Raw genomic sequence first — 17737 nt, 5'->3', positions numbered from 1 at the left:
TTTGCAAACAAACTACGGGGCGACGCCTGCTTGTAACGTTAACACCGCCAGAAAACACCGTGCTCTCTGAGTGTCCCTTTTGAGGTGAGAACACCTGTTTAAAGGTGGTACATCACCGTGGTTTCAGAGGGTCTCAACAACTGAACATATTACTTAGCAAGGATTAGACTTGTGACAGAAAGACCTGTGAGGGGAGTTCTTCTGCTCTGTTATGTGGTCATAACAGGTTTGATATCGTAAATAGAAAACTGATCTGCATGCTTTCCTCTTCCGACTATAATTCTTTGGTTCCACCTGGCTGATTTATTTCGGATCTGGCGCGAGTCTACAGAAGCTACAGATATTGTAGCTTACTCGGCCCCCAGCCAGCTTTGAACCTGATAGCATCTGTTTAAAAGATATAAAGAAGAGCCCTCTTCCTTTGAGCTTTGGAGTGCTAGTTGTCTCACTTTTATCCCCTCAAAAGTAAGAAAATCTACAGATGGCTGAAGTCATGAAAGTAATACCAAAGTGATATCATCAGTTTTAATATTCTGCTGGGATCATCTCAGTTTGGTCAATTGTGAACAAAATAACTTAGAGGTAGCAAGACAAGCCAAAACAAACTTTGTTTTCATATATATTTAAGCAAAGGGATTTTTTAATATGTATATTGGTATTTATTTAGACAAAACAACTCCCTAAGATGTAAGATATCTTTTATTTCGAACGTACATATATTTTCAAAGGCTTATCTGTATAATCACACCAACATGAAAAGATTATTTCAAGTTCTCGTCCCACTTCAGGGGCTAAAGAGAACAAAATATAAAAGGTAATAATTCATCTTAAAGTCTTTCATTTTCTTTTTTATCTCGATTTGAACAAAGTAAGTGATGGATCACATGTTGTTTTACAGACAACAAATGCATTGAACATGATTTAAGTGGTTTCTCAACAGTCTACTCTCCAGGTCTGTTTTAAGAGCTGTTTGGTTTCATATAATGCAAATGTGAGCCATGGAAATGTTTTAATTCCAATAAGCATTTTCAGTATCTTATTGTCAGCCTTGTTTTCTTTGTTCTTTCAAATATATAAATGTATTAGGTACAATGTGTTTTTACATATTTACTGTTAGTTATATTTGAAGTATTCAAAGTTCCCATACAAGGGAAATCCCATTTGTATATTTTTGCTATTACTTTAACAGGGATCTATATTGTCACTGTTTTATTCTCTTTTTGGATGTCTTCAATTAATTATCTTTCGTTTTCCAACATGTGTGCTAGCCTATGGTTAAATAGGATATAAATATCTTAACTAGCAGTATAAATGCATTTGGAGGCTACTGTATAAACTAGAAAAATTAGGAAATACTAAACAATACTAATACTCACATTGGATTTATTTTTATTTATTTATTATTTTTTAGAAATAAGAATTTTTGACCTTGCCTTGCTTGCTCCCACAAAGCTTTCTTTCATTTGTCACATTGGACTAGGGTATAGAGATTAAAACGGTCAATCAGTTAAATAAAAACTTGGCATGCCTAAAGTCCAAAACCAGGGCGTGCCTCACACATCATTCTTCTTCACATGGGCTTTACCTTGTCAGCCCTAAACTGTGGTGTGTGCACCTAAAAACCTCAATCGTGCTCCTAGTGGACCTCTATCAGACTCTTTATAACAATAAAGTAGTTCAGGCTTATATTTATAGAATTGATATGCACATCGTGAATTTAGAAATATATATGTAGTTAGTTTGACATATCTCATCATCAATTTGAGTAATCTATTCTCAATATATTCAAAAACCTTAAATGCAAAATGTGGATATTAATGTCACCACAAATTGTATGCTCTAAACATTTAAAAGGTACTGTAAAATGTATATTTCTTTCTTCTCGATTCATCCTTATGATTCATAGTGTATATTTCATATCTACCTCTCCATTATTAATGACTGATGTCAAGCTTTTGTTTAGTTTTTGAAGTAATCTATGCTTAATTATTTACACAGTATTTCCTTTTCTGTTTTTTACAGTCTATCATTTTCTTAAGGGACCGAAATTCTCATGGACAGGAAATATCTGGGTATATAGACTACTCCCACAGACTTAAAACTGAAGAATTTGAACCATACTTCAGTGGAAAGAAGAGACTTCTGCCAAGACCAACTGATTTAAGGTACTGCTATTTTAATATACCATAATATCTTCAATGACAATTAATACGTTTATTTCATGTTCAATGATTTTAAATGTATTAATCATTTACTTACGCATTTTCAAATTTTCATTTTGCGATTGTGTGATTTCATCTTTCAATTATAATTAAATTACTTCATAAATAAATCACAGGTCAAATTTCTCATCTACCTTAGCAGATCTTTTAACAATGCCAATGTATAATAATGATGGCAATTTTGTAGCCATTTGAAGCCATTAATGTAATCTTGAGTGACTGATCATGTTACATAGTTGTATTTGAAAGTATTCAAACCATTCACATCACTTATAAAAGTGTATTGAAGTATATCACTGTATAAACCACAGTTAAGTGTAGGAAAACAAAGTGGTAATAATAATAATAATGGTAGCGCAGGGAGAGGTGAAGTAAAGCAGGATACAAACCTTGGCAAACTGAATGCCTTCACTTGAAGGAAAAGAAGACTGGAAGACTTGCATGTCCTCAAATGCAGCACCAGACAATATAAAAGGATGCTGGGAAGGCTAGGTACATCAGTCAGAGCTCACAATAACTCAGTCATTCCACACTGACGTTGCCATTTTGTAATAATAGATGATTTACTGGAGCTATTTACTACACTTTGTTTTCTGTTGAAAAAAATACCAAAACATTCTACACTTACGAAAATACTGAATCTTGTTTCCAACCCCAGTTCAAGAAAGTCCATTCCACATGTGCACCAATGCCCCCCTCTAGGCATTTTGGAATGTTTAATAGTTAATAAACAAACAAACAAACAAAATACTGTCAAAATGAGAATGTTGTAACCCCCCCCCAAAAAAAATAATAATAATAATAACGTACATAGATATACTAGGTATATAAAGCAACTGCATTCTATTAATAATGCATTACACATGTCTTGTTGTATTGTACACTTATGAGTGTAGTCTAATGAACCAGTGTTTTGGTTGAGTTAAGTGCAAAGATACTGGATAATATGTCCAATACCTATTTAAGTAATTTGTATGTTTTCTTTATTTTATTTCTGAGTGATAAATAGCTCTGCAGATCGTCTTGTCATTAAAATGATTTTTATGATTTCCTTCAGATATTTAAGTTTGGCAAGGGATGTGTGTCTAAGCGCAGCATTGACAGTGGTTGTAGATGGCACCTGACACATTTTCCCAGGCACATTAATGCACTACAAACAGCTTTTCTCCTTAATATGGGCAAATAAATGCATTTTATCGCTTTTAGTTTTTTTGGTTAATATTTATTCCTCAGCACTGTGCATGTGCATCTTTTTTTTTTTTACTGTAATCCCCATACGCCTGTAAATTGCAGTCTTGCAAACAGTTATATGAGCTGTGCAGAGAACCATTAAAGCTAACACGATTGTTGTCTATTTATTTATTTATTAACCTTGTACAGATGTTCCCAAACATTTATTTGTATCATTTCATGTTCCAGATAAAACACGAACACATAAACGGATGAGATTTTGTGCATGGTGTATTATTTATACACAGTTGTAGAACTCACATTTTAATCTTGTAGTATTTCCAGAAACATACAGGACATGTTTTCTTTATTTCAAAACAACAGCTGGTGGTTAAATGTTATTTTATGTTCTAAGAAGTGAAAGTGGTTTTGTTTAATTTAAAATCAGTCTCCCCAGATGATAAAGCTGCCTGGCATACAATACACCTCTTCATGTACTTTATGCTTTTAGACAGAATTAATGTGTTTTTTTTTTATTCTTATTTTCTGTGCTCTGGCACGTGCACAGAGAGCTGTATGTTTGCTGTAGAAACATGGGTGTAACAGTGTTCAATGTTTTAGACTTCCCTAAATACTGAGACACAATATACAATTATGTAGTGTTGTGCATTGTGTGAAATGTAATTAATGCTTAGGAGCAGGATTTCAAAGAAACAGTAATTGTGCAACAATATTTATGTTTAAAACATATTTTATTCATCACTCTGCTTTCTAGAGTCACAATCCCTTGTGCTCATGTGTTCACAAAGTGCAGACATGTAGGAGAACAAATGTGGTGTAAAGAAACCTCATACCTTGTGTGCATGAAGAGAAGGTCGATCAGAGATACAGTGTGCATACAGGAAGTACCGCAGACAACAAACCGAGCACAAAATGAAGTTGAGAGTGGATTCCAGAATGTGTTCATCTACACACACACTCTTTCCTGTATAGAAATGTGAATTGTTCACACTAAGTAGATGTTGTATGTCTTTGAATCTCCAAACATGAACACATTTCTGTTCCAGTCATATAGAGTATGTGTGGTTACCACTAAAAGACTGCAGATACTGACTCTGAACAGACTTGCACACCCAACAGCAGGCCCTGCATCTTCACAAGATCAAAGCCAGTCATTTAAATATATAAGTTTGTTTCCCTTGAAATGCGGATTATGTAGTGATTTCCAAAGCTATGACACAATTCTTTAACGTCTATTCTGTATGTATCTTAACATCATTTAGGTAGTTAGGTATTACAAATATGATTATTATATTGTAGTCAGTCTAATGCACTTCCCAGACTTATGAATACATCAGTTGTCTTTCAGGGCACTGAAATGTATCATATGTGAATGTATTTGCTTCAAAATTATGTAAAGTATTTTATGATACAACAAGGGCAGCTGATGATCACGTTTGGTATAATTTAATATTCAAAAGGGTTTATGTGACTTAGCACTTTTCAAAAGTACAAGGGGGTAGTTTGAAGAAATTGCAAGTGTCGTACAAGTCAGAAGCTATACAAGACAGGCACCACCTCTTTATCATTTGACCGGCTGTCTGAACTCAGAAGGAAAGCCTATAGTCTAGACACACAGCATCACAATAAACATCCAGCGTCCTCCCAAAGGGGTGGAAACAATGCCATCCTGAGAGATAAGATTGGCCACGGAAGCACCAGGATGCTGTTATGTTGTTGGCATTGTGAACTCTAGCCACTGAGGAAACACTGTCATTTTAGGAGGCCTGATGGCATAACTTAATGGCATCGGAGGGAAAAAAACAACAAACTCAAAATCATGGTCAACATATCTTGGAGATATGATTCTCTAGGCTGCCAGTGGTGTATTTGAAGGTCATCTTGAATTAAGCTTGAATTACAATTACAAGGAAGGGCTATAATAATCTTAAAACTAGTACACTTTTTTTTGCAATTGATAATTATGTTTCATGAAATATTGTTCAGCTGCCCTTTAAGATTTATGATATTCCGCCCCACAGCATTGCACTCACTGAACCCAGTCTGTTTAGGTGTGGTAACTTCTCTTGCCAGTGGAAAGGAGACATCCTTTCTGCTTGTGTGTTGGTAAGATCAAGTTTACTACAGACAGACTGGACTGAAATGTAAAACAAAAAATAATTCTCCTGTAGCATTTCTTTGCTATTATCAGTCTCAGTTTATATCAGTTTATCTCAGATCTGATTAATCGTATTCTGGGTGATTCCCTTTCGTTGTGTGTTTTTACGGTATATTTTGCAATGATGCCTTTGCTTCCTACCAAGCTGAAAAAACAAAAGTGGTTTGGAAATGAATGCCCTTATTTGAAGGAGATGTAAAGTGAAGAAGCATGTTAGTACTCTACCAGCAAAAGATCGTTATTCTTATCAGATGGACTTTTGCACATTTGTGCTACTGTAACTTCCTTGCCTCCACACTGTTTCAGTAATGATCCCCATAAATCAAGAACAACTGTGAACTGTACAAGAAATCCTTCTGTCCTGCCTTTCTGTACCTTTCATTAAAATGAAAAGTTATTTTTCGCTCACAATCCTCACCTGATTATCCCAAAAGGTTTCTGTCCTCATCCAGCTTCCTCTCCCTCCAGATGTGCCTTTAACAACTCTGATTTCTACTTAATGTTCCATTACAAAGTGACCATCTGTTTATGCACTCTGACCATTTTCCCCTTTTCGCATCCAGTAATCATTTGGGCAGAACTGTCGCTGTATTAAGCAGATAGTCTCCTAAAAATCCAGCTGTCAGTTATATAAATTCTGCGCCCTCTGAATCCCATATAGTTCTCCCACATGTCAAAGAATATAAGAGATAGTGTACGTAGGCAATATAATAATTCTTCCTCATTTACTCAATACTTCTGAATTTATTTTCATTAGGTACCTACCACACTCGGCTCTACAATTCTGTGTATTGTGTCATATAAAATGTGCATACATACAATAATTATTTGAATCCATACAATGACTAGTTGTTAATTTCTCAAAATATATATTATATTCTCACATGCGCTAATGCAAAAAATCGAAATGTTCATACTTATCCCATTACACTCACCCCTATATATTATTTTCAACCCGCCGGTGGGTTGAGATATATCTATTAATAATGCTGGCAGTATTATAGTCAGATTGTTAAGATATAACATTGCTGTGAGGAGATATTGACTTGCTAAGTGCGGGGGAAAATGTACTCAGTTCCAGAATTGCTCTTTCTAATACATAAAAAATAAATGATCATAACAATTTTTATCCAATTATCACCTAGTTTGTCTTAAAAGTTGTATTTTCACTAGTACTTTAATTGTAAGAATAATAAGTTTTCATAATTATGCTATTATCTTGGAAAAAAGGTGGTAATGTTGCAATATAGTGTGTCTAATCATGATCAACAATGCAGAAACCGATTCTGTAGTTTGTATGCTTTCTTTTGAGTAGTCCCACATGCTTGTGGCCCTTATAATGGAGAAATAGCTCTTTTGCAAGTATTTTTTGGTACAACTTTTCTCAACACTTTTACGCATAGGCTATTTTTTTTCAGATGCACATTATTCCTTAATTGTGTATGGTATTTCACCCAACAACTTCTACAAATTTCAATATGAGTGGTATTTCAACATAAACATCTTCATATCAAGATTTCCCATAAGACTTTAATGGAGGAAAAAGGTCAAAAATGAATACAATTATAAAAACTTTTGTTTTTGTGGAAAACTTGTTAGTACTGTGATATAGTTGGTCTAATCATGATCAGCTATGCAGAGAATATTATAGTACAGATTGTCTTGTTTTATTTGATAGGTACTCCTTATAATGTCCATATTAAACACTTGCGTGTCTAAGATGTCCAACCAGGCAGAAATTAAACTGAGTGTAAAGTGTTATATGACACTTTCACTACTTTGCTACTAGTGCTTTTGTTTTTAAACTTTTTATATATATGAAGGTAAAGATCCAAAAAACTCCAGTTTTGTGTTTTGAAAAATCTTCTAAAGGTAACTATAAATTCAAATGACTAGCAAAAATGTAAATAATTTCATAATGAGAATAAGTTAATAATGTTTTGGTTTATTACTACTGTCAAAGCTAAAGTTATGAAAAATGTGTTCAAATTTAATTGGGATATTATGAACAGTAACTTTGAAGAAGTCACTTTGCATTTTTTGGACAGCACTCCCATATCTATTAGAAAAACAGCAACTACAGACAACTCTGTTCCACCAGTAAAGTCACTTATTAAGCAATGAGTGACATCAAACATACAGCGGTTTTAAGGACACATTCCCTCGATGAATTCAAGCCAGCATCCTGACAGTGACTGCATTGGAGTTCTAAGTTTAGGAGTCTTTTAAATGTGAACAAAGAGTAAATACAGGCTTGTTGCTCAAACATTTGAAGCAACATGCAGTAATGTATTACACTATATTTTAAAAGACCCCTAAAATATAAACAAAATACAGTGTGCTTCATTCAGCTAAAACCATATTGCTTCCATGCTTGGCTCCTGCAATGCACCTGTGTGCCGAGCTTCATTTGCTGCTGTAAAAATATTTGCATTGCTGTCCTATTTTATTAACTTTTAAAATGAAGAGAAATAATTCCAGCCCCTGATGTGAATTACCGGGCTCCCCTGATGCATTGTTCATGCGGTGGGGGTTGCGTGATATCCTATCTAAGATAAACAGTGCAGGCTGGCTACAATACATATTTGTTGGCAAGTATCAGGACCTGCAGTGTTCCGTGCCGATATGCACACACATTGACTGCACATTTCTGAAGTAGTGTCTTCTGGCTTAAATTAAAATGAATTATTCCTGACACTAGGTGTTTTCTGTGTTTTAATAATTCACAAATTAGTATTTTGTGGTAGGGGAAGGATAAGCAACAAATACACCACAGCAGGAATGGGATTTGAGTTACAGCAAACATACGGAGTTGGCTGTTCAAAACAAATACTTTCCATTGCATTTTCCATTTAGTAGTTTTATGTAGACTTCATACTTTATGCTGGTATTGATAAAATACATTTTTCAATGTTTAATTTTGATACTGATACTGCAAATCTATTATCCAATAAACAACTCTTAACCATGTATAATTTATACTATTTTCATATGATGTTGTACTGATGCTGTACTATCTGTAGGCACACATTATGTATCTGTGTACATTTGTATTATTTAAAAATAATGTGACATATTGTCTGAATATTTAAAGTGTATCTCGTTACATTTTGTTAAAAAGAGTGATGTTAAACTATTATGAAATCTAATGTTTTTAATATGGCCATCAGTTTCAAATTTGTATTGTGTGTGGGTTTTTTTTCTGGTATTAAATAGATGACTCGAAATAAATCTGCAAAACACTCTTGTCTGTTTAACTTTCAGTAATCAAATGCTATTATAAACAGATTCCTTTGCAATCAGTTTGTGTACTTGGAATAGGGCATTTCAATGACAAAGGGATTTTATAATAGTCTTCTGACCTCCATGTATAGCAGAGGATAACCCTAGAGATGGGAATGTAGGCTAGTTAACCTTTTTTGGCACAGAGGTGTTATTAATCACTTGAGGTCTGGCCATATGGAATAATATATTACACTCTATTGTATCACTGCTTCCCATTATGTGAATGGAGAGTACAAGCCCATTTTAAAACAAGCCATAACACCTTGGAAACAAACACCAACAATGTGTTCAGAATTTTGGGAACGTGTGCTGTGGCCTTTCTGTGAGGTTCCACAATGTTTATGTCTAATCAAGCAAATCTCAGGTCATACATTCACTTGGCTCTCTGGGGGGGTGGAAGGGAGTCAAATTAAAAGGAGCCCTGTTTTCTTTAGAGAGAAAAAACTGAATTAAATAAGAAACATCAGAAAGTTTACAAACGAGAGGAGGCCATTCAACGCATCATGCTCGTTGGTGTCCATTAATAACTAAGTGATGTGTGTGTGTACAGTAACTTAATGTTCAAAGATGGACACCCTCTGAGATTGTGTTGCTCATGGAACAGGAATAATCTATTGAACAACAAATTGCATCAAGATATTAAGTGTGGTAATCGGTAATGCAAGTTCAAAGATGGTAGAGAGCTACACATGGCAGAGATGCAGTCTTGACCCGACATTTGTCAGTTTCTGAAGGGTTTGGGGTCAAGGACTGCATTACTGCCATGTTCAGCTCTAACCATCTTTGAACTTGAATTACCGATTGCAATACTTTGTGTATTGATGCAATTTTTGTTGAGTCGTCTATGGTTAATCTTTCCCCATTACTCTCCTGGAAAATAAATGGTAAATTATAACTAATGGTAATAAATAAGCTTCAACTAAAGAAATGTATTAATATCTCCTTTGATTTTAAAGAGTGACTGTGTAGGCACCCTGTATATGTGTATTGGTGGTAGAAGTGGTAGTAGTGGCAGTAGAAGTAGTAGCAAAATAAAATTATCTACAAGATGAATATAAGTAACACCTTATATAGACAATTTTCTCCACAGTGTAGCAGTCTCCCCACTGCATTATTGTAAGGATATGGCTCCCAGGAGAAGATCAAGTCATCTGAAGTGAAGTGGAACAGAGGCAGGCACAAAAACCTATATGTTTCTCAGGGACTGTTGCATATTCAAAATATGAAATCCCCTAAATGTTAGTTTGAATCCTGAAAGGTTTAGGATCACTGCTATTCACTTCTATTTCCATAGCACATGCTTCAATTAGTAAAATTAATCTCAATGTAGAAAATACAAAGGTGGTATATGGCATAAACCAGCTATGACATTAATATGTGAAACACATTTTTGTAATGCTAATCAAATAATTTGGTGTATTCATATATATGTTGGACAGCTGCATCACTTTTCCAGTGGACCTAGCCCTGAAGGAAAGGGAATGCTAACTGTATAAGTTTAGTGAAAGCTGACGTTATGCCAGATGTGTTTGCATTGAAGAAATAGTTGTATTACCTAAATGCAAATGAAACATTCTTTATATTTCACAAGAGATTGCTACTGAAACAAACCTCCCCCAAAAATGTTCAGCTAGAGCCTGACATCAGCCAAATGAGGGCAATATTTCAAAGTATGTTGTAACTGAATGCAAGATCTCCATGATTTATTTGTGTATGTTCATGGTCATTAACATTTTACATCTGTTGTTTATCTCATGCATTGAACTCTATAAAGTAATATAACAATATAAGATACACTTTATTGGATTCTTTCCACTCTGGATATCATAATACATTATATTCATAGTTTATTGCAGCTATAGCATCCATGTGCCTCTGTAATTTAATTTTTAGGATTTTCCCCAAGGTTTAACTGTGTTCTTGAAATGGCTGAACCCCTGCACATCTTGGGACTTGGTGAGGTCGACTTCAGCAGCCCTCCTTAAGGGTCTAAGAGTGTGACACCACACTCTTACTACTATAATAGTTACTACATATTGAAACATTGCCATATATAAACCCTTCAAATATTATACTATGATACTTTTATGACATTTTTCAAAAACTTCGGATTCCCAAAATGTAGGGTTTCTCTGCTATAGATTGTATATATTTTGCCAAATGCGTTTCTTGGCTCAGTACGCCAGAGCTTGCCAAGGCCTTCAATTTACAGATGATGAAGTATCACCTGGAAAAAAAAACCTTCAGTGTTTCTTCAACAACCTCTGTCTAAAAAAGTAATGGTAAATCGTGATAGGAAATTAAAATACAGAAGACAACATGGGAGCATTCTGGTGATGACAAACAGTCATGGAATGCATGCACTTTTTCTTAAAAGTATGTTGATTGAATTTACGTTACATAATGAAGGAAATTTCAAGAATATGATCAAATATTTATTGTTGCAAATACACAGAGACAGAGCAGAGAAATGTATTGGCTAACAAGATTAGAAAAATACAAACAGTCCATTTAACAATTATTATTACTGCAATTTTCATCATTTTGACATTTGATGAATCTGACCTTTGTATTTTCAAATTCTGTTTTTCTATAATTAAACCCTTATTGTCTGTTATTTTTCCTCTAGCAACTCTGACCCTTCTGCATGCTTCTGCTATTACACATTGTTGTTTCTCAACTTATGTCAATATAAGTAAGTGAAAAGGGAAAGGAGATGCCATAAATTAATTCATAATTTACTTTGGAACTCAAACCTTCAAATAAATTACATTTCTTATAACCAGGATTTTACCTTGATTCCTGGTTGTTTGGAAATCCAAAAGTACTGGAAATCAAATTGGAAACAGACTTGATATCTTACATTTTTTAGTTAATTGTGTTTTAGCTGCATTAACTGAGGAAATTTAGGCTCAACAGCACTGGGTTTTCCAGGAGGTGGTTGAATATTTCTTAATATTTAAAGGTATCATGCAATATGCGGGTCTTAAAGCCTTGTAATCTCCACTTTCAGCACATTTTAATCCTTGTGTAATTTATACAAGGAAGCAAATAGATATGGTGCAGTAACTTCATGAACAGATTGTTTTAATATAAGAGAGACAAAATTAAGTGAAAAAGGAAAGCAGCTCATTATCCACTGAGGTTTAAGTCCAACTGGCTAGTAACTTGCTCCATGGATTCAACATCCAGTTACATGTTGTATATTATGTGGGAACAAAGAGCTCATCCTGTGAGATTACACAAAACAAAATCACTTCAAAATAAATAAGTATTTTTTTATTCATAGTCTTGCATCATAAAGTATTATATTCATTTTGTTTGCTGCCTTATTCTGCAACTGCTTTGTGCTTTGTATACCCAGATCTTTTTCAAAGCAAATATAAATCACTTCATTCATTTTTTGTGTGTGCTTTTTTATAGTTTCTATAACTGGGAGACGCAGGTTTCCACATCAAACCCCAGCCCAAACTACCAAGTCATCGCAGAGAATTCAAGCGGGTTGCTTTTCAAGAATAAAAGAGACCGAAAAATCCTCAATGTGGACCCGAAGGTGAGCGAATAGTCCTCTCCTGCACAGAAATGGGCCGGGAGATTTCTGTAGGGCTACATTGCCATTTGTTTCTGTTTTCTCCTCAAACAATTACAAATGGTGCTGCTGACCTCAAGACAGAGTGCATCTGCTGACACCCATTACACAGACTCTGTATCAGTGAACATTTCTCACAGATTGTCAGCCCTCATTGATATTTCCTTGCTTTTCAAAAAAGATAAGGTTAAATATGAACCACATTTCCCGAAAGTGGGTCATATCGAGGCACTATCGAGTCTCAGTAATCCAAACGAAGTTTTTGATAACTTAAGAACTACCTGCTATGGACAGTGATTATACATTGCCTGTTACTGAATAGGATTGATAAAGAAATGAATTAATTCATAATAGTTGACATGTCAAAATGAGGCCCATGCATGGAAAAAAACCACAGTGTTTAGTCTGTCTTTTAACTCTCCATATCTAAATGTTTTGACGTGTTTTAAAAACTATTTTTTTAAGTTACAAACAAGATAAACAGATTAGGTTAAAGTTTAGGAGATAGCAGTCATACCACAATCATTCTAAATCTGAAGGTTATTCTTTTTGGTAATTGGTCTTCGCAAAGTATATCTAAAGGGAAATCAGTATAAAGATGTGTTTTTGCCTCTTGAGCTTCTAACAGGCCACGTTGCTGAGAATTGTGAGCAGTACAGTGGTTTTGCATGCTTATCCTAAGCCTTTATACAGGAGCTTTGGCCGAACACTAATAAGACTTTGATGGATGGAGTGTAATAATGTGTTTAGATTTGGCTTGAACTCGCTTGGCTGAGGGAGCGATGGCCCAGCCGTGTGGACAAGGCATCGAAACCCCCCCACGATGTGGAATAACCAGCGAGTTTGCTGCAGAGGCGGTCTGTGGGGGGGTGCACGGATGTGAACAAATGCTGGGAAAGCAGTGATCCAGCACCATATTCATACGTGTTGTGGGTGGGAGTAGGGCCTGACCCCTCTCCTAAAATTGTATTTAAAACTCAAAATATGGCATGCACTCTTTTCAGTCTCCTGAAATTCTGCTGAGAAACATTCCTTAGTGGATTTCCTTAGTGTCTGTGAAAACAGAAAGCATTATGCTGAATGTGGTAAACATACCACTGCATCACAAACAAAGAAGAGTTTGGCCACACAATAAACTGCCTATATCAGTTGCAGTTTTTAGTACACTGTACTTCTGAAATCAGAACACATTTAGAAAAATAAATGAGTGAATAGCAGAACAGTTCCACATGTACCTCTATATATAATACAATATGCAAGTGCAAATAGAGTCCTATTTCACTCACATCAGTAAGTTATGTATTATTGTGCCATCAATCATACAGCTTGTAACTTTAATTTAAAGTATGTCTTACCTTGCTATTCCAAGGCTACTATATTCAATATTATTATTTATGTATGTATGTATGTATTTATTTATTTATTAGAAGATGCCCTTTCCCAAGTACAAAATACAATAAGAATACATCCTAGTACACATGAGCTGACTAGTGAAACATGACAGAGTTGTGTCCCTGGTGTGTGCTGAGGGAGGTGGTGGGCATAGGGAAAGGAGAAGCTACAGTCAAATTATAAATGCTCAAATAATGCTTATTTAATTCAAAGAAAACTCTGGGGTCCGTTATGAAAGGGTTAGAAGAAATGTGGGACAGATTTTCTATGAGAAACCAGACAGGAAAATCCTTCTCACCTTCCTTATGTTTGTGTGCACGATATGACTGTACATACATGCACTTGTTGAGGGTAGTAGAAAGAGGAGCTCTGTTATAATATTTTACATCACAAGTATAAAAGAGTTACACTGATTAATACTTGAAGAGCAATTTCTCTGCAAGGAAAAAACACAAAACAAGGCTATATTAACAGCACATGTTTTTCAAAATGTTTTACCCAGTTCGAAAGAAACTACACTGAAACAGATTAAGGTACATTTGTTTGTGGCTAGGATCTGGAATAACACAATCCTATATGTCTTGGGTAAGAAAACAGATTATTTATAGTCGAATTAGCAGAGCAAAAGAGCTTATTATATACAGAGTAAACAGGAAGGCCTGCATAATAAATTTAAGTCAAAATCCTTTGCTATAAGACAAGGTGAGACACACAATGAAAATATAATAATAATTTTAGAAAATTGGATGGAAACTATGAAGTGCAAAGAAACATACAAATATGTACGGCAGGCCTTGTATGTAGGTGACTTTTCATCTGCCTGGTCAGTCTTTTGCAGACGATGACCTAAACCTCAGTTTGCTAGTTTGAGGTAGTTTACATTTCATTCAAGTGCATCTTGTGTGCCTCTCAAACAAACAAACACACAAGCTGACAAGAATGGCTCCAGTGTTGGGCGCAAGGTGACTCACGCAAACACCTTTGTATGAATTTCCAGCTATATAGGAAAGATGATTCACAGAGAACTAAGTATACCCTTGCTGACCTGACTGGTTCCCTCCCTACTACGTTTTCCTGGCTGACGTGGGATTAATGAGGTCATGTTCACTGTGGGCTGTGAAAACAGGGCGGGGTTAAAGAGAGCCATTGGACTGTGGGGCTGGTTCTTAAAATATAGACAAAAAGGACATTAATATACAGTATAAACGTGATCTATAGTTCTGTTATAAATTGATCACTTCAGTATTTGCCTTTATGTTACAGTCACATACCTTAAGAATGATTAAACAATTTATAAATATGCAACCAGTTAGATAACATCTCAAACAATTGGATATAAAATGCTTTTTCTTAATTTTTATTTTCTTTCATCTCCTAGCTGTCACCTGGTGACAACTCTGCAAGGACACCAGTCCAATCAGAGCTCTACACCCACGTGGTCATCTATGATCATGTCACCAGGAGAAAAACTTAATGGATCTTGAGCCAACCATTGTAAAATTAAAGGCACTGAAAGCCTTAAATGTAATACACATACAATGTATTAAATATGCTGTCTTCTTTGCATCATGGGCAACATCTGGATGAGGGAAATTACGAAATAATTTGTAGCCTGTGTCTAATTCTTATACTGTGGGAGGTGAGAGTCTGTGGATGCCTGATGGTCTGTTTAAATGTAAGATGCTCAATCAAGCTGTAATTTATTTCTGTTTATGTACTAAGATATACTGTGTATAGTAAGCTTTCAAGTTTTCAATAGTATGAATAGAACTCCATTAGAGTTCTGTTGTTTAGGGAGATAATTGCCTCTGAATTGAAAACCATGCTGGTCAGTTAAGAATAGTTTTCCTAATGAGCTACTTCAAAAACAGGATCTTGTGTGTTTTGCAAAGTGTATTCATCTGATTCCCCCTCTTTGTAACTCACAGGAGATGTGCGTGACTGTGCCGAGCTGTTGTGATGCTCAGTTTGGTATTATAATAGCTTTGATATGACTCTCCACATTAGCCAAATGTTGCGTCTGACCAAAAAAGCCAAGCTCTGTACAAAGCTGTTAATTGCTTGTATTCCCAGTTGAAAACTAGTCTGAGTTTATTTGGATTCCCAATAGAAATGGTTTAGGAAGCAGTAACCTGCTTGGGGACCTGAACTGCACAGTGTTTTCACTTTGAAATGTTTGTTCTGTTTATATAAACAAATGAAGGGCGTAAAGGACTGCAAAAGATCAGGGGGTGCTTTTATGTCATCCCCCAGGCTGCAGGAGTTCCAAGTGGACTGCAAGAAGGTTTCCAGTCTTACAAAGGAAGGAAAATACTTTTAGAGCATTCCTGCTGTACACAAATGCCATGCTGCCATACTTCAAAGCTTAGCCTTCTATTCATTTACATATCAGTCACTCAATTAGCTTTTTGAACCTTGAAAATTAAAGCTCACAAACAATTAACTCAAATTTTTGTGGCACTTGTAAGTTAAGATCTGCCACTTATTTCCTGTTTGTTTTTAATGCTTTCAATGCAGATTATTTTCATTTGAATTCAGAGTACTGGCGCAACATGAATCACCATTTCGATCAGCATAAAATAATTCAGATTTAACCTTAGGGAAAGAGATAAATACATTTACTGAGAATGGCTTGAACTAAATGTGATAAAGCCTATCGTTTAGAATTAGTGTGATATTTCATTGAGAGTACACATGAAAACAATGCTGTAACAGATCTGGTAGTATCCTTGCAATGGTTGGTTAGTTTAACACCTTACCCTGATTATCTCTGTTTACTTAAGATGATATGGTACAATTAAACCACAGCCGCCTCTCACTATTTGGACATTTTGATCAAATCACGATGAAGACCTCAAGAAGTGCATGGTATTTTTTTTTTTTTCACCACATTAAAAATGTTGAATTCTCTGGTTCTTTTCTTTTTCTTTTTTGTTTTTATCATGACTCATTTATGTGGTCTGATACCACTAATGAAACTCCCCCCTCTTTCTGTCAGAGCTGCACATGTGCTGGTAAATCAGACACCTACAAATCAAGGAGCAGATGAAGGAGCAGACATAAACAATTCGTGCTTTTCCTCAACTACTGACTGACATTCATTTGTTTCACTAAAAAAACAATAATATGGACAGTTTCAGGTTAAGAAAAGTGATGATGTGTTATATGCTTACTTTACTTTTTGAAGAAAATGATGGAAATGTGTAAATCCATCTGCCCTACAGATTCATCAGCACCGTTTTTATGACAGGATGGCAACACCTGTTTTCTTTGCACTGTATGAAACAACAGCAGGGTTTAAGGCACTGGTAATGACTTTGTGTATTATTTCTATTTGAAGAAATACATCAGTCTCTTGCAGAATATATTGTGTAATTATTGAGAAAAATAAGACTGAGGAAATTATTTTCATTAAATGTTATTATACCAGTAAAGAGATTCCTTCATTGACCAGTGAAACAAAAATACATTATTGATGTATTTCATTGTATTTCATTGTGTATTTCATTACAGTACCAAATTAATCTGTGTAAAGTAAATATAGGCACTGATAATAAATATTAAATAAACTGTGTGAGCTATTAATCACTAAGCCTTCAACTTAGCAACTATAAAGAAACTTAAAAAAACAAAACTATAATTTTGTAGTAAAACCTTCATTTTCATTCATTGGATCAAATTCCCCCCCGCCTTCATATAATGCTAAATATAAGAAAGAAGGCTTGCACAATGCTTTTGTCAGCACATATATGAATGTATTGTAACACTTCGGGGGTTTTCATACCACGGCAGGATGGTTAGACTTGAACCCTGTTCTTCTGCACCAAAATGCAGCAATGTTTCCATATCACTAAAAGTCCTAGGCCTCTTAGCAAGGATTCAGAATCGCTACACTACCCC

General features: G+C 35.1%; 1 protein-coding gene across 2 annotated transcripts in view; it reads left to right on the top strand.

The window, feature by feature from the left end:
* The window catches only part of cfap299 (cilia and flagella associated protein 299), a 114796-nt gene extending 97525 nt beyond the window's left edge, over positions 1-17271 (top strand). Inside the window, exons 4-7 of one of the 2 annotated variants that reach the window (XM_066712093.1) lie at positions 2023-2165; positions 11486-11551; positions 12280-12409; positions 15216-17271. In XM_066712093.1, the coding sequence (XP_066568190.1) occupies positions 2023-2165; positions 11486-11551; positions 12280-12409; positions 15216-15311 (435 nt within the window). In that variant the 3' untranslated portion in view covers positions 15312-17271. The remainder of the gene's footprint in view (positions 1-2022; positions 2166-11485; positions 11552-12279; positions 12410-15215) is intronic. The other variant, XM_066712094.1, reaches the window with a different exon arrangement.
* Positions 17272-17737: the final 466 nt, after the last annotated feature.

This window comes from Amia ocellicauda, chromosome 8 (assembly GCF_036373705.1).
Source record: "Amia ocellicauda isolate fAmiCal2 chromosome 8, fAmiCal2.hap1, whole genome shotgun sequence".
NCBI lineage: Eukaryota > Metazoa > Chordata > Actinopteri > Amiiformes > Amiidae > Amia > Amia ocellicauda.
Note: the sequence above shows the minus strand (reverse complement) of the source record. Positions and strands in the feature narration are given on the sequence as shown.